General features: G+C 40.0%; 1 protein-coding gene across 1 annotated transcript; it reads right to left on the minus strand.

Moving 5' to 3' along the window:
* Positions 1-9,271: 9,271 nt before the first annotated feature.
* LOC121096925 (zonadhesin-like) lies at positions 9,272-13,828 on the minus strand. The gene is made up of 5 exons (XM_040613564.1): positions 13,642-13,828; positions 11,973-12,220; positions 11,518-11,695; positions 9,862-9,970; positions 9,272-9,374 (listed from the first exon to the last, which is right to left on the minus strand). The coding sequence occupies exons 1-5, from the start codon at positions 13,826-13,828 to the stop codon at positions 9,272-9,274; spliced, it is 825 nt and encodes a 274-aa protein (XP_040469498.1).
* Positions 13,829-14,065: the final 237 nt, after the last annotated feature.

Consider the following 14,065-nt stretch of genomic DNA (forward strand, 5'->3'; position numbering starts at 1 on the left):
AGTAGCAAAGGGTATAGGGGCTGGCTAGGTGCAGCCTGTCCAGTTGGTGATTCCACGGCTGCTCAGTGCAGGTGTAGTCTCACCAAGAGCCTGGGAGCGGGGGATCCTAGTCCATTTATCCGATTGTCTTTGACATAATAATTTGAACACAAAACAGCACTAGGACAGGCTGCCTGAACAACTCTGATCAACGGACCAGTTTTAAATATGCCTCAATTATGGCCTCAGGTGTGAAGTACCAAGCTCCTGCATATCCTAACACCTAAGCCTGCAGCTTTTACTGATCAGATGAAAGGTGTTTAAGAGGTAGACCCTGAAGATTTCTCTCTCTCATTCAGATGGACAGAAGACCAACTTTCTACAAGTTTTGCAGCCAGAGATTTGCTCCACAAACTACTTACACTGTAGTAATTGTTGTCATCATCCCTGCAGCCACAATTGCTCAGAGGTACACATTTGCCATTACTAAGCACGTAATTATCATCACACTCACAGCCCTCTGTGCATTCTTCTGTCTTCTCACAAAGGGAAGAGGCAAAAATGTCATTGCATGTTGATGGGCAGGTGGAGACACAGTCTGTGTAATGGTTGTGGGTTGGACATGGCAATGCTGTGTTGTCAAAAAGCATAGAAGCAGCGTTATTAAATACATTTAGAAAGGGCACTGCAAACACATGTGCCTGCCTGAAAGCTACAACTTGGCCTATAAAACAGTAGTATAGAATTGCCTTTTAATAGCTGGTTTGGATCATTAACAAGTTTTGATTTTTTATATTTTATTTTAAAAAGCAAAAAAAAAAAATCCCAACCCAGAGTATGCTCTCTGGAGCTGCTGGTTCTGCTCTATTACAGGTATGCCTGAACTGGTGGTACCTGATGCAAGGTCCTTCAGATTCAGTATTCCAGTTCAGCTGCAAATGCCTCTTTGGGCATTGCTAGGAAAGAGAATCTTTAGTGCAAATTCCTTAGGATGTTCAACCCTCCAGTGATGTAAAACAGTTGTGCATCTAGTTTAACCACAGACATAAACACATGCAAGAGCAACAGATAAGCATTGTCAGACTGAAGATTCATCTAGCTCTATACCCTGTTTCTTCCAATGACTAGAGATGCATAAGGGGACAGCTGAAGAAACAAGGTAGCAGGACAAAGGGTTCGTTTGTCCAGTATTTTCCTCCGCTCATGGCAAGGAGGCAACTAGGAATTTCTGATGGACTTATTAATCATTAATTCCCAATTATTTATATTAATAATAATTAATTCTCAATGTAATACTAAATCATGAAAAAACAACAAAAAGAAACCCACTGTGTAATCTTTACTCATTTTTACATAATTTGTAGCTTTGTTGACCAGGTGGAATGAGGCACATACATTGGAAATTAATCTGAGAACATGGCCCTTTATAAGCAGCTGGCCAAAATGCCAGTTTTCATTCAAAACGCAGACAGTGGCATTGAGCCCTGTGTCTGAACACAGCATCTCGCTTTGGTTTAGTCTTCTGGTTATACTGTTTCTCCATTTTAAGGCTTATTGCAATATCTCATGTCACTCATTTGGCTACTAAAGCCATTGTAACTTCACATTACTACCCATAACTTGCCTAATCCTGAGATATCCCTGGGTTTAGCTCAACCTGAATGCAGTTCAGTGCAACAATGGAGTCATAAAATCATAATACTAAAATTACATTTTGTGACAATTTGGGTTTAATTTTCTTTGACATAACTTGTTTACCTAATACTGCTATTTTTTTTTTTCATGCTATCAGTCATTCAAGTTTCATTTTTTCATTTGCTTGTGCACTTACGACAGAATGTGCTGTTCCTCCATTTAATGGTGATTCCGTGATTCCTGCAGGTGTCCACATAGACTTGAACTATGTCACAGAGAGCAGACTTCATGCCATCATACTGGCACATGTCATAGATGCAGATCTGTATGAAGTCTTCAGGCTTGACTAGGTTATGACATGCTTTGAATTTGTCAGATTTTAGGACATTGCACTGGCTTTCAATGACTGGTTTATTCTCAGCAGTGCAAGGAGGACCATAATCTTCTCTTAAGTCTGACAAACACCTGCATGAAAGCACAGACACAGCTGCATTTAAGTTTCAAAGGCATATATAAGACAGAGACTGAAAAAAACCAAAAGGCTTGTTTCTACTGAAAGGTATTAAACAAACAACTCTAGAGACTACAGTCTTCTATGAGTGAAAGACTAGGCATTAGTCCTGCCTGGAAATCACCCTGCTGTGTTTGACCCTCGTTACTCTCACTGAACTTGACCCTGTCTAGAGGATTGACTTCTCCGCTTGACCTCAGACCTCTCATCACTGCAGACTTGTGTGGTGATCTGGACTCTTGGCTGACCCTGGCTTCCACCCTTGCGCCTGCCCTGCTTGCCTTGCTCAGGTAGTGCGGGATGGGCGCTGGCTGGTGAAGCCACTGTTCCCTTGGCTGTGTTACCACACTTGGCTCCTCATCCCTTAGGGAGCAGCTGGCCGTTATTGTTCCCCAACACCATTGTCCTGCTCCAGGTGTTTTCAGTGTAAAACAAACAAGCTATGTCCACACTGTGGATGCCCCAAGGCCTAATTCACCAAGTATATATATAGATCAATAGGATGGCTGTGGTTTCCCTCTGGCCTGTGTAATGGTTTCCTGTGGTGTTGGCTTTTTTTGAGCTTCAGATTCAACAAAAGTCTCATATATACTACTTATATGTTACAAAGTAGCGAACAGTCAAAACAATTGAAAGAAGACTGTGTCCTGAGGGAAGATGGAAGGTATGAGAAGTTGCATTTACCCTTCCTCACTGTCTTCCTCCACTTTCCAGCTGTTTCCAAACTGTGTAATACTGACAAGTGTACCATTGAGCAAGGAAAGATCATCTTCAGGGTTACCATTGAAGTTACCACACATGCCATGTACCTGCAAATAAGCAAGAACCACATTCTAAGCGCAATCTGTTCTACATCAGCTTCCCCAATAACTTCTTATTCATTGCCTGTGAAGTCATGTGACCAAATGTGCTGGTTTTGGCTGGGAAAAGTTAATTTTCTTCATAGTAGTGAGTATGGGGTAATGTTGTAGATTTGTGCTGGAAGCAGTGTTGATAATATGGGGATGTTTTCATTACTGCTGAGCAGCGCTTACACAGAGTGAGGGCCTTTTTAGCTTCTCACACCACCCTGCCAGCAAATGGGCTGGGGGTGCTCAAGAACTTGGGAGGGGACACAACTGGGACAGCAGACCCCGACTGAACAAAGGGATATTCCATATCATATGTCATCATGCTCAGCATATGAAGTTTGGGGAAGGAGGAGGAAGGGGGGATATTCAGAGTCATGGTGTTTGTCTTCCCAAGTAACCATTACACATGATGGAACCCTGCTTTCCTGGACATGGCTGAACACCTACTCGCCGATGGAAAGTGGTGAAAGAATTCCTTCTTTTGCACAGCTTGCACACACAGCTCTTGCTTTACAACCCATGAGTTTTCTCAGTTCTACCCTTCCAATTTTCTCTCTAATTCTACTGATGGGGGGTGGGGGGGTGGGGGGGTGGGTGGTCAGCAAGTGGCTGTGTGTGGGGCTTAGTTGCTGGCTGGGGTTAAACCATGACACCAGATCAACACCAACAACCAATCTCATACTAGCCATTTCAGACACACACACTAGTGTCTGATGGCACCCACAGAGAAATAAACCAGAAACTTCACTAAGCCTGTGGTACCCTAAGGCTTCAAGGCATTTAATTCTGTAAGTTGGATGTATTCCCCTAGCCAGGTCATTTTCTTTAACTACCCCCTCGGAATACAAGGAAATTGTTGTGAAGAGAAAAAAAATAGAAAGGAGAAAAATGACGTGTTATAATACAGCTACAAAGAAAGATGCAAAACACGGGAATAAAAGAAATTAAAAGTAAATGCACAAAGCAGCAGTTTTGAAACAGTGCCAGATTCTTATATACTAAATCTTACCTTTGAGAAATAAGACTGCGGGAGGGTGATTTCCAGATGGTGATTGCCATCATATTTCACTATCACGCCAAAGTCAGTTTCCACTACTATAAATCTGCCAATGTTTCCAATGGACATGCCTCGCAACCGGTTCTCCACTGGAGTGTAGACTCTCTCATTGTTCAGCTGGGTAGACATGTCATTTGTCAGTACGGACATTCTCCCATGAAAGCTTTTCTGCTCACAATCTATATTCTGTGCAGCGCTGAGGATTTCTCTATGAGAGTTTTAGCTCTTTTACACTTCCAGCATTGCATATTCCAGCTATGGGTTGCAGGAATCAGCCTTTTAGCTGAGGAGAGCTGGGAAGGACTTAGAGCCTGTGCCTTTAACAGGGATCTGGAAAGATCCCTGGTAGTGAGTAAGCACTTACGTACCCATAGCGTGGATTCCCTGCCTCCAATGCTGCCATGGATCCCTGTGCTGTTCTAGACTAATACAGTATGACTTGCTTTTCCTCTGTTCTTGTTAGCTAGCTATAGGTGACTGGGTTGACAACAGCTATTAAAGTGGGGAACCCCATTCTTCAGTTCAGGCAACAGTTCTCCAGTCTGGAGGCTCAGGGTTCCATCTCCAAGATATTCCCAACAGAACAGTAAACCCAAACCAGAAGCCTTGGGAGCTAGTGAGATTTCCCTACGATATCCAGTTAATGGAGATGCCTACAAGTATTAAGCATACAGGTACATAATCCTTAGGAAACATGAAGATCCTTTCTCCTATAGCTGCTGTAGTGAGCTAATTTTAAGATATTTCTTGTCAGAATAAAGAGCACGACCACCTACCAGGATTCCTTGGCTTTTCTGGAGGGTGATTCGTACACCATATACATCTATGTAGACTTCCTTCAGGTATGTGGCTCCTCTTAGTCCTCTGTCTTCATTCTTGCCAAGGATGGTTATAGGAATGACACTGTTTGTGTTGACAACCTTAACCAAGCTGTAGGTGCAGGTACCCACAAAAGTGTACATCATTCCATCAAAAGTGAAATAATGGGGATCTCCTGCCACTTGACACGTCGCTTGGCCTGAAGGTGAAAGAATGATCTAAGAACCTTGGACTGGATTTCACCATGGACTCAGCTGACCAATGATGTTTGCATTAATGCAGCAACCTAATCCTGATCATAATTATGTGAGAAACCTTTAACAGAGGTATCTCAGATTCATGCCAATGACATTTATTTGGAAATAAGAATTTTTCAGAAAGTGTCTCCTAAAAATAATTTGCAAATTGTGCACAAACTAGTAACTTGGCAGCAAATGAAGCTCTTTATACTTTTCTATATGTTGTTGTAGCTATGATTTTCAGTAGTTGAGAGTAATACAGAGCTTTTCTACTTAGCTATATAAAAATACATAATTATATGTATAAATATACATATTTATATATATAAAAATATAATATATATGTATAAATATACATGTATTGAGAGTAATACAGAGCTTTTCTACTTAGCTATATAAAAATACATAATTATATGTATAAATATAGGTGTAAATACAAAACTAAATAAATTTGCTTCTATATACATTGATACTTAATGCACTTGCCATTACCCAAACTCTCAGAAATGCAGTTCTCAATTATTCCCAAATTTAGAGCTTGCAGCACGGATGATGCGGGACTTGAATTGGTATTATCAGGACAAAAAGAACCCAAGTGACCTTGTGAGGTTTTGGACAGCATCAGTTTTTGCTGATATCCACTACAACAGAAGAGGATCCGTGCTTGCAAGACAGATCGTCGTGTCTTTTCATATCTTAGCACAGGCTAAGTTGGGACTTCGTTGCCATCACATATGAAAACAGATTTATAATAAAGCTAGGAGAAGAAGGATCTAATTATGGAGCTGACATTAAGAACCATTTTCAAAAGCACTTACCATTAGAATGACAGCCCAGCACACCATCCTGAATACTGCATTCCTCTCGGACTCCACACTGCCAGGATGTGCACACAATGGTGTTATTAGCCTTGCAGGTGCAGCGTTCATTGCAGGGATAACTGGTGAACCAGCTTTCATCCAGCTGAGCAGAAAAAAAGAGTATAAAAGTACATACTGTAAGATAAATTGGAAGGTAATACCATAAGGGACAATCAAACCATTACTATTTGAACATGAATAATATATGATCATTTAGGTAATTGTTTATTAATAATTTAGGTACAGCTTATGGATCAAGAAGGTTGGCAAATTGAGTCTATTTTGTTATTATTAATCGTATAAATAATTGTGTTACTGTTATTAACATTTTGTTCTCTCATGGTACACCATATAAACCTTTGTAGACTTCTTTCAGGTATGTTTTTTTCTTTTTCTTTAAATGTCTGAGGTAACTTGCCTGGTGATAGTGCTTTTTTTCATCAACACAACCACAGCTGCTTTCTGGCACACATTTGTCTCCACTCAAAACATAGCCTTCCTTACAGAAGCAACCTTCTACTGGTAAGGAACTACAGGAATCAACTGCTGATATGTTCAAACAGGTAGAGGGACACCTAGTACCACAGCTCTTGTAGATGCTGCCTCCAGGACAGGGCATTGCTAGAGAGAAAAAGAAAAAATAAGATCACTCAAAATGGCAAAATCAAGATAGAAGTTTTCTTGATGCTTTCGCTGTGCTCCTGAGAATATACAAAGTTGCTGTTAGAAAGTCTGACACTGGGGAGTGCTGCAGACAAAGGATTTTCTCGCTGTGTGAGATGGGTGGGTAAGACAGGTGGACCACCCTGCACTTCACCTCACAAAGGAAGTCAAACCCTGCAGGCTCCCTTTGAGAGTAGGTCTGATGTGGTCATACAGGACTAATTGTGCTTGCTTCAGTAAACTTTATTCTGCAGGTTTAAAGACAAAGTCACTCCATTAAGAAAATAGAAGAATCTTTTCACGTGCCAGCTGATACGGCCCCATTACTGTAGTTACTATTTGAACACTTGCCATATACTTAAAAATAGAACTGAAAAACACACTCTTTTTTACAGAGACCCCTTGAGAAAAATATGTTATACTGTCACACCCCTCTTCCTCATGGTAGAACTGGGCTTCTATCACTCAAAGCATGATCTCCATGGAAAACATTACATTTTACAGAAATCCTGAAACATTTGTCCATTCTGTCATCTAAAAAACCCTAAAAACTGTTTCTGGCTAGATTCTGTGACACATCACTACATATGACTTGCATTTACTTCTGTCCCTACAGCAGGATCTCTTAGTTCTGCCAGTCAATTACAGCCAACACCTCCGGTCATGTACCAGAGTGCCTGCCCCTTGTCAGGTTCTTAACTGAGGTTTTGTTTGAATTACTGATGGAGGGAGGACTTGAGAGTCAATCCTCTTAATGTGATTGAGTCTTCTCTATAACTATAATCAAGCCATAGATATTTAGGTCCTGGACTATGGCCTCAGACTATGAAGTCTGGATGTCCATAGCTTTAATCTGATTTTGAGGGTTAGAAGTTTGTTTCTTGCTCTGTTGTCTTTTTATATATGAGTTCTCTGTTCTCTGCTCTCCCAGGGCTGACTTACTACATGCTTTAAAGCCATTTGAAAGTCACAGTAATTCTTTTTCCAAACTGAGCAGCTGCTAGAATCTCTCAATGGTTTTTTATGGTTTAGTTTCAATGAAGACCTAATTGTTGATCACAGAAAAAAGAAGAAAAAAGAAAAAAAAAAAGATGCCAATCTGCTGAAGGTAATACAGTGGTAATAGGTACAATCGAAATTAGTGTAAAAGATGAAAAAACATAGAGAATTATGGATTATTTCAGTGTGGTTGACCTTTAGAGGATTTCTTTTTATCATTACAAGTGTGTACTTTGTGGATATAAAGGTCCTTTAGAAGATGTCTGGCAAGCAGAAAACTGCCCAGTACTGCATAAAAGCACCAATGGAATCCCTGGAAAACTTTATCTAAGCAATACGAGTTCATTATACAAAATTTCCCATTAAGTCATTCTGAAGAGAATTAATCAGGAGATAAGTGAGAATACTTGATTTCTTTGCTTTACAGAGAAATACTTGCAAACTTGCTAGAAATAGCTGCTTCTCAAGGTCTCTTATTGATAGTTTTTTAACCAAAAGCCATCTATAAGCATTTGTGTATGGAGGATTACCAGCTCTGCTTACATTGAGGATGGCAGATTTTCAGTGGGGCAAAGCAACAGTTATTTCCCCAGTGCAGAAGCTTACGTAAGATACAGTTGAATGTAACCAAACTTTTCCAAGAAACTAATAGTTAATTATTAAAACTTTAAGGATTAGACCTGCATGTATCCAAATGTTCTGGAAAATTAATGTTCTATACAAATACTGCAATGGTACCGAAACTGAATCAGGCTCAAGACATGAGATAGACTATACGCAAAACATCACCCAAAATGAAATAACATGCATCAAAAAAGTAGAGGAGAATGTGCATACTTTTGAAGTTTAAATCCAGAACAGATATTTATAAGTCATAACACTCACGGCAAAGAGTAGCATTCCTCCATTCTATGCATATCCCAGCATTGGTACATGACTCAGCATAGGCCTGCAGTCCATAGCATAAGGATGTTGCCTGTCCACCAGTGAAACACATGTCATAAACACAGCTTTCAAAGAAATTCTCTGGAGGCACTTTGGTGTGACAATCCTTGAAGATTCCTGAACCAAGAAAGATATAAAGAAGGGTGGAAAAAAAGTTGGGAATAATAATATCACCACCACTATCTATTTTCTGTCATGGCAAATGTGCTGTGAATGCTCCAGGCTAACCTTGTTCTGTAAGTTAAACCAACACTTGAAATGGAGCACGCACAATGAGACTTGGCCCTCTGGATCAGGCTTTCTTCTTTTTGCATGGCTGATACAACATAGGTTACGTAAATGAAGAACTGCTGGCTAGGCAAGCCACTAATTCTAGACAGCTGCAGGGGCTGTCCAATGCCGAAAATGTGTATAGAATTTCAGATAAAGTATCTGTAATGTATGCAGTGACAGTGCCCTCTGAACTATTTCTTTTAGCAAACAGAGCGCAAGTCACTATAAAACAAAGAGCAGCTGTGGCTCCCACACACATCCTCAGACAACCTTCATGGACGCATTGGCACTGTCTGAACGGTTGACTTATCTTGGGTGAACACCTATGAGTTTTATGTTGGCCATTCACGCTGGAGGCTTTGTACGCTTCCAATGGGAGCTCAGAACAACAGACTATAGAGAGGAGACAACACAAGCTATAAAGTGTTCCATCACACAGCTCACATACTACCTGTTGGGTCTGTGATCATGCCACATGCTGTGTTCTTCTTTGCTTCACTCTCCAGCACAGGATCACATTGCTCTTCTGTCCCACTGGTGCATCTGGGGAAAGCAAGTAAAATCAAATGTGTGTTCAATTGTTTTACTGTCAGATTTGCAGTGGAAGATTGACACATGACAACTCTGCACAACAGGGTGTGTTTTATTACAGTCACGAGACTTTATCCAGCTTCTCTGAAAAGCTGATGTCAGCTCTATCACTGAATGGATTCCCTATTTGATGCCTTCTGGGCTATTCAAAGGCTTATTCTTAACTGAAAAAAGAGCTATGTGAACTAATGTCTTATGGTTTCCAATCAGAGAACTAGACTGAAGTCCCATCTGTCCTCACACTCAGCAGACAGTTCCTGCTTTGGAAAACAAGACTTAAAGGACGCAAGCCCTCTTCTCATTCCCCGTTTCATGTAAAGGGGCAGCCCCCTACTTCTAATGGGCAGTTGGAAGATGTAAAATGGTACTGGATGACAAAGCCAGTGAGTGGATGGATGTTTGATTAGGAAATGCCATGTGATTAAATGAATATACATACATGGTGTTATTCTCAGGCACAAGCCAGCTTTGTCCAAGGTCAGTGGAACCACTTGCAATGTCACCGTTGGGCTTTATGTTGTCATCATTTGGATTGCCATTATAATTACCTGTGAGGTTAAAAAAAGATTTAGGGGACATGTGAAGTTCACACCTGTAGAGCAAACCTAGGTTTCAGGTTGTAAAATAGACTATAATGAACAAGGGACAGTGTATATGCAACATCAATGTGTGCTGGGAAAAATAAGAATAGCTCAATCGTTTTAGACTTTGACCGCTGACAAGAGCTGCCGTTCAGAGACTTGCGGACTAGAAACAAGAAGTCTGTAAGTTCTCACATAAGTAGATCACTTTGCATACAAGAAAGAACTGCTTAGTCCAACTCATTTCCTTGGATCCTACCTGTAGAATTCTGGCCTAAAAAATCATATGGTGGTGTTTGCACCATTATATTCTAAAGTAGATTTCCTGAATTGGAGGTGTGAAAAACCCATGGAGAGGTAACTGAACTAGGAAATTTCAGATGATCCAAGTGAAAGAATAATCAGAAACTCAAAAGACAAGCTACTCTTGTAACAGCCACATTTCCATGCTGAAGTGTATTTCATATAATCACTTGGATTTCAAAATGTTGTTCTAACTAAGCCTGCTCAGGTTCAGGCATTAGCAATATTGCTGATGGAAAATTACTGGTCACTACTAATTCCAGCAAGCTCCTACTCTCATTAACTACATAAGTCACCTGTGGCTGGCTGATTTTGCTATCCTGTCGCAACAGAATTTCTTACAACACAGTAGAATGTGTCCTTTGTGTCTGGCATTTCTCACAGGACTCTAAAAGGCCTCTATGTTTTGTATCATATATAGCACTGAATATTTGTGGTATTTGAATTTTGGAAATAAAGTATGAATTTTGTTTCTTATTCATCAAGCCTGTCAACTCAGGATTATCCATATTGGATCCTTGCCATTGCTTTGTTTTAATGTAGACACTGTCTACCTTAGCCGGAATAAAAAGTAGGTAAAAATAAGCTTTAGCAGTCCAATTCTTGTTTTCTTTCTTTTTCTTCTGTTTTTTTTCTTTTTTTTTTTTTTTTTTTTCCTTTGATCATAGAAACATGATCATTCAGGTTGTATAAATACCTCCTAAAACAGCGCAGGAAAACAGCAGCAGGAAAACTTGAGGATGCTAACAGTTAGCTATTCTGAAGCTTTCTCTCTGCTGTGGAAACAGCCTCAAGATTTTATGATTCACAACATGAAGTGGTATAGCATTCCTCACACCCAACAAAAGAAAAATACATCAGAATGTAAATAATAGAAAAATATATTTGTAGAATTTTTGAGCAAATGCATGCAAATCATTATTCTTCCTAAATTTAAACTGCAGAACTGAAGTGAGAGTTTTGATTTGGCTAAAAATGTTATTTGTAGTTATACTTCATAACATTCCAAATGGATAGCATGTTACCAAGAATTTTATAAGTAGCACTTTTTAGAAACTGAAAAATTCTAGCAAGTTTTCTTCACTGCTGTAAATTCTAGTCCATTTGTCAAGGACTTGTGTGTAAAGTAAGTATGACATGCTAAGAAAAAGAGTAGAAATAATCACCAGCCTCAGCAACTCACTGAAAAAGTGACTAAGCCTGTGACTTACCACAGAGGCCACAGAGCAGACCACTGTAATCAGAGGGCACAGACACTTCTGCATAGTGATTTCCATCATATCTCACCCACAGTCCAAAGTCAGTTTCCAAAAGAACATATCCACCACTGCTTTGAATAGTGATCTTCTTTTCAATAAATACAGGCAGGTTCATTCTGCTGCCATTCACCTGTACAGAAGGTTGTAAAAGTTAGTGTACGGCTGGTGGGACTCCTACAACTACCAGCAGCTAGAACAGATTAGTGAAAGATAGGATCTTGTGCACAAGGGAACTGGAAATAATTAAATAACACTTCAGCTGAGCAAATTTGTTGGACATCCCACTAAGAGATATATTTAACTAATAAAATGAGAAAGTTTGCTATAAACTATACAGAGAAAATATTTCATTAAGTGCATGACAGTTTAAAGTATTATATATGTATTTTAAACAAGTATTTTCTTACATTCACTTTCTTATTTTTCAGCAAAGAGATCTGGTTGCCATAGACTTCTACTTGCACTGACTTCACATAAGAGACTTTGGTGTTGGCTCCTCTGTGCTCATTTGTTGTGGACACATCAAAGTATGGAAGCCTCTCAGAGACATTGCATATTTTGGAGAGGGTGTAAGTGCAATTTCCCATGAAATGATGAACTCGGTGGTCAAAAGTATTGTAATGTGGATCCCCAGAGGCACTGCAGGAAGCACGCCCTGGAAAAAAGAAAGACATTCCCTCTGAATCCTATCAGACTTCTGCAGTTGCTTTGTTCCCACTTTGTTTGTTTTACTTTGTAATTGCTGCTCAGATGTAACAGTGATGGTATCAGTCAAAGACATTCCAAAGCCCAACCAGGCTTTCTGGTTTTGTATCCATAAAAGAATCTGCACTCTTGTGTATCAGAAATCTATGCTAGAAGTCAAGGAAGAAATATAAGCAAAAATCTTTGATATTAAAATAAACTTTTTTTATTAAGACATAATTATATAAAGTGAGTTTTTAGTGTCCATATCTGAAAGGCTATTTCTCGCTAAATAGGAAGAATTTACTCAAAAACATTACAGGGTTGGTTAGCTAGAATAGAGGGCTGTGCTACCAGCTGTCTGGAATTCTGTACTCGCGTTGGTTGTGTACAGAGTACAGAATGCAGTCCTACTGAACACTGCATACACAAGATGTCCTTTACACACTTAAAAAAAATGATAAAATCAAAGTTACTTAGTACTCCATACTCCTTAGTATGGAGGTACACAGTGTGCATGCATTTGTGTGTGTGAGCTGGGTAAGGATTTTAGTGCTAAGAAGAAATTTCCATTTTCAACAAAAACACCTTCCAATCAAATCTTAGCAGAGTTGAGCTTGCAGGTGATTTATGGTGCTTATCATCAACAACAAAAAATAATTAAAAAATTCATTACCTCTTCTCTGTTTTTCAATGGTGTGTTACAAAAAAAGCTACACTTATGGTTGTGTCTACCTGTCAACCTTAATTGCTTATGCACAAGTTATTCAAACTGCAGGAACTGCATACACAGCAATTATAAAACAAAACACAGAAGACATTCAATCTGACTAGGTGAGCTAACAACTGTACTGTACTTAGAAGGCTGACTTATATAAGACTTAGTTCTTAACACTGGAGGAAGGAGTCAGTTAAATCTTATACAAAATGACATATTAGTGTTTTTTCTAAGTTTGAAAATAACAATGACCATCATGACTCAGTCTTTTGCGGGACCATATCATTGGATTATATCTAAAACAAACCTCAAAATTTGGAAGCTAAATTCAGTTCAAGAATGCTACAAATCATAATATCTGTATAACAGATGAAAACGTGCCATAAAAAAAGGTGATTTAAATATTTATGGACATAAACATAAAGGATCTGTGAGATATCAGGCATCTGGTGGACTGTTACTAAAATCCCCAACACCTTGGCAAGAGAGACACAGGGCAGGACATGGACACTACACAGAAGTCCCAACGTTGAAGGACTGTCCCATCAGGTGATTGAGTGAGCAAGGAAAAACTCTGACCTTTCAACATAAAAACTCTTTCATGTGGTTGTGAGACCTGGATGAAGAAATCTTACAGTTATAAGAGGCAGTGAGAGATGGGGATGGGAAATTACAGTACCTGAGCTCGGCGTGGGTCTCGGTGGTGACGATGTGTGTGGAGGCTGCGTTGTAGTGCCTGGCAAGGTGACCGTGGGTTTTGGTGTCGATGAACCTAGCACAAGAGAGAGCTAGAGGAGATCTGTGCCAGCGTGGGAGTTCTGTTCCAGGCAGCTGGCCCACCCTTCCCAAAGACCCCGACATCGTGACCGGAGAGGCCGAGGGCAGGGATCACACGGTTCCTGCTCAGCAATAACAACAGCACTCAAGAGATCTCCCACCAACATTGCCAGAAGACTGAACAAGGCACACAGCCCCTTCACTACAGAAGCCCCTTCATAACACTCCACCCCATCATCATGGGCCTTTGAGGGAGCAAAATAAACAGTTTCTACAAGCAGTGGAAGATGGAGATAGAGCAGGAGAGTACCTGAGCTCGGC

The sequence above is a fragment of the Falco naumanni genome, chromosome 13 (genome assembly GCF_017639655.2).
Source record: "Falco naumanni isolate bFalNau1 chromosome 13, bFalNau1.pat, whole genome shotgun sequence".
Classification (NCBI taxonomy): Eukaryota; Metazoa; Chordata; class Aves; order Falconiformes; family Falconidae; genus Falco; species Falco naumanni.

What these genes read in the sequence shown, in the direction of transcription:
- LOC121096925 (XM_040613564.1), bottom strand. Translation starts at nt 13,828, where the DNA reads ATGTCGGGGTCTTTGGGAAGGGTGGGCCAGCTGCCTGGAACAGAACTC. An exon ending in CCACGCCGAGCTCAGGTACT is followed by an intron (nt 12,221 to 13,641) that starts GTAATTTCCCAT and finishes TCTTTTTTCCAG; the next exon opens with GGCGTGCTTCCTGCAGTGCC. An exon ending in TGAAAAATAAGAAAGTGAAT is followed by an intron (nt 11,696 to 11,972) that starts GTAAGAAAATAC and finishes CCTTCTGTACAG; the next exon opens with GTGAATGGCAGCAGAATGAA.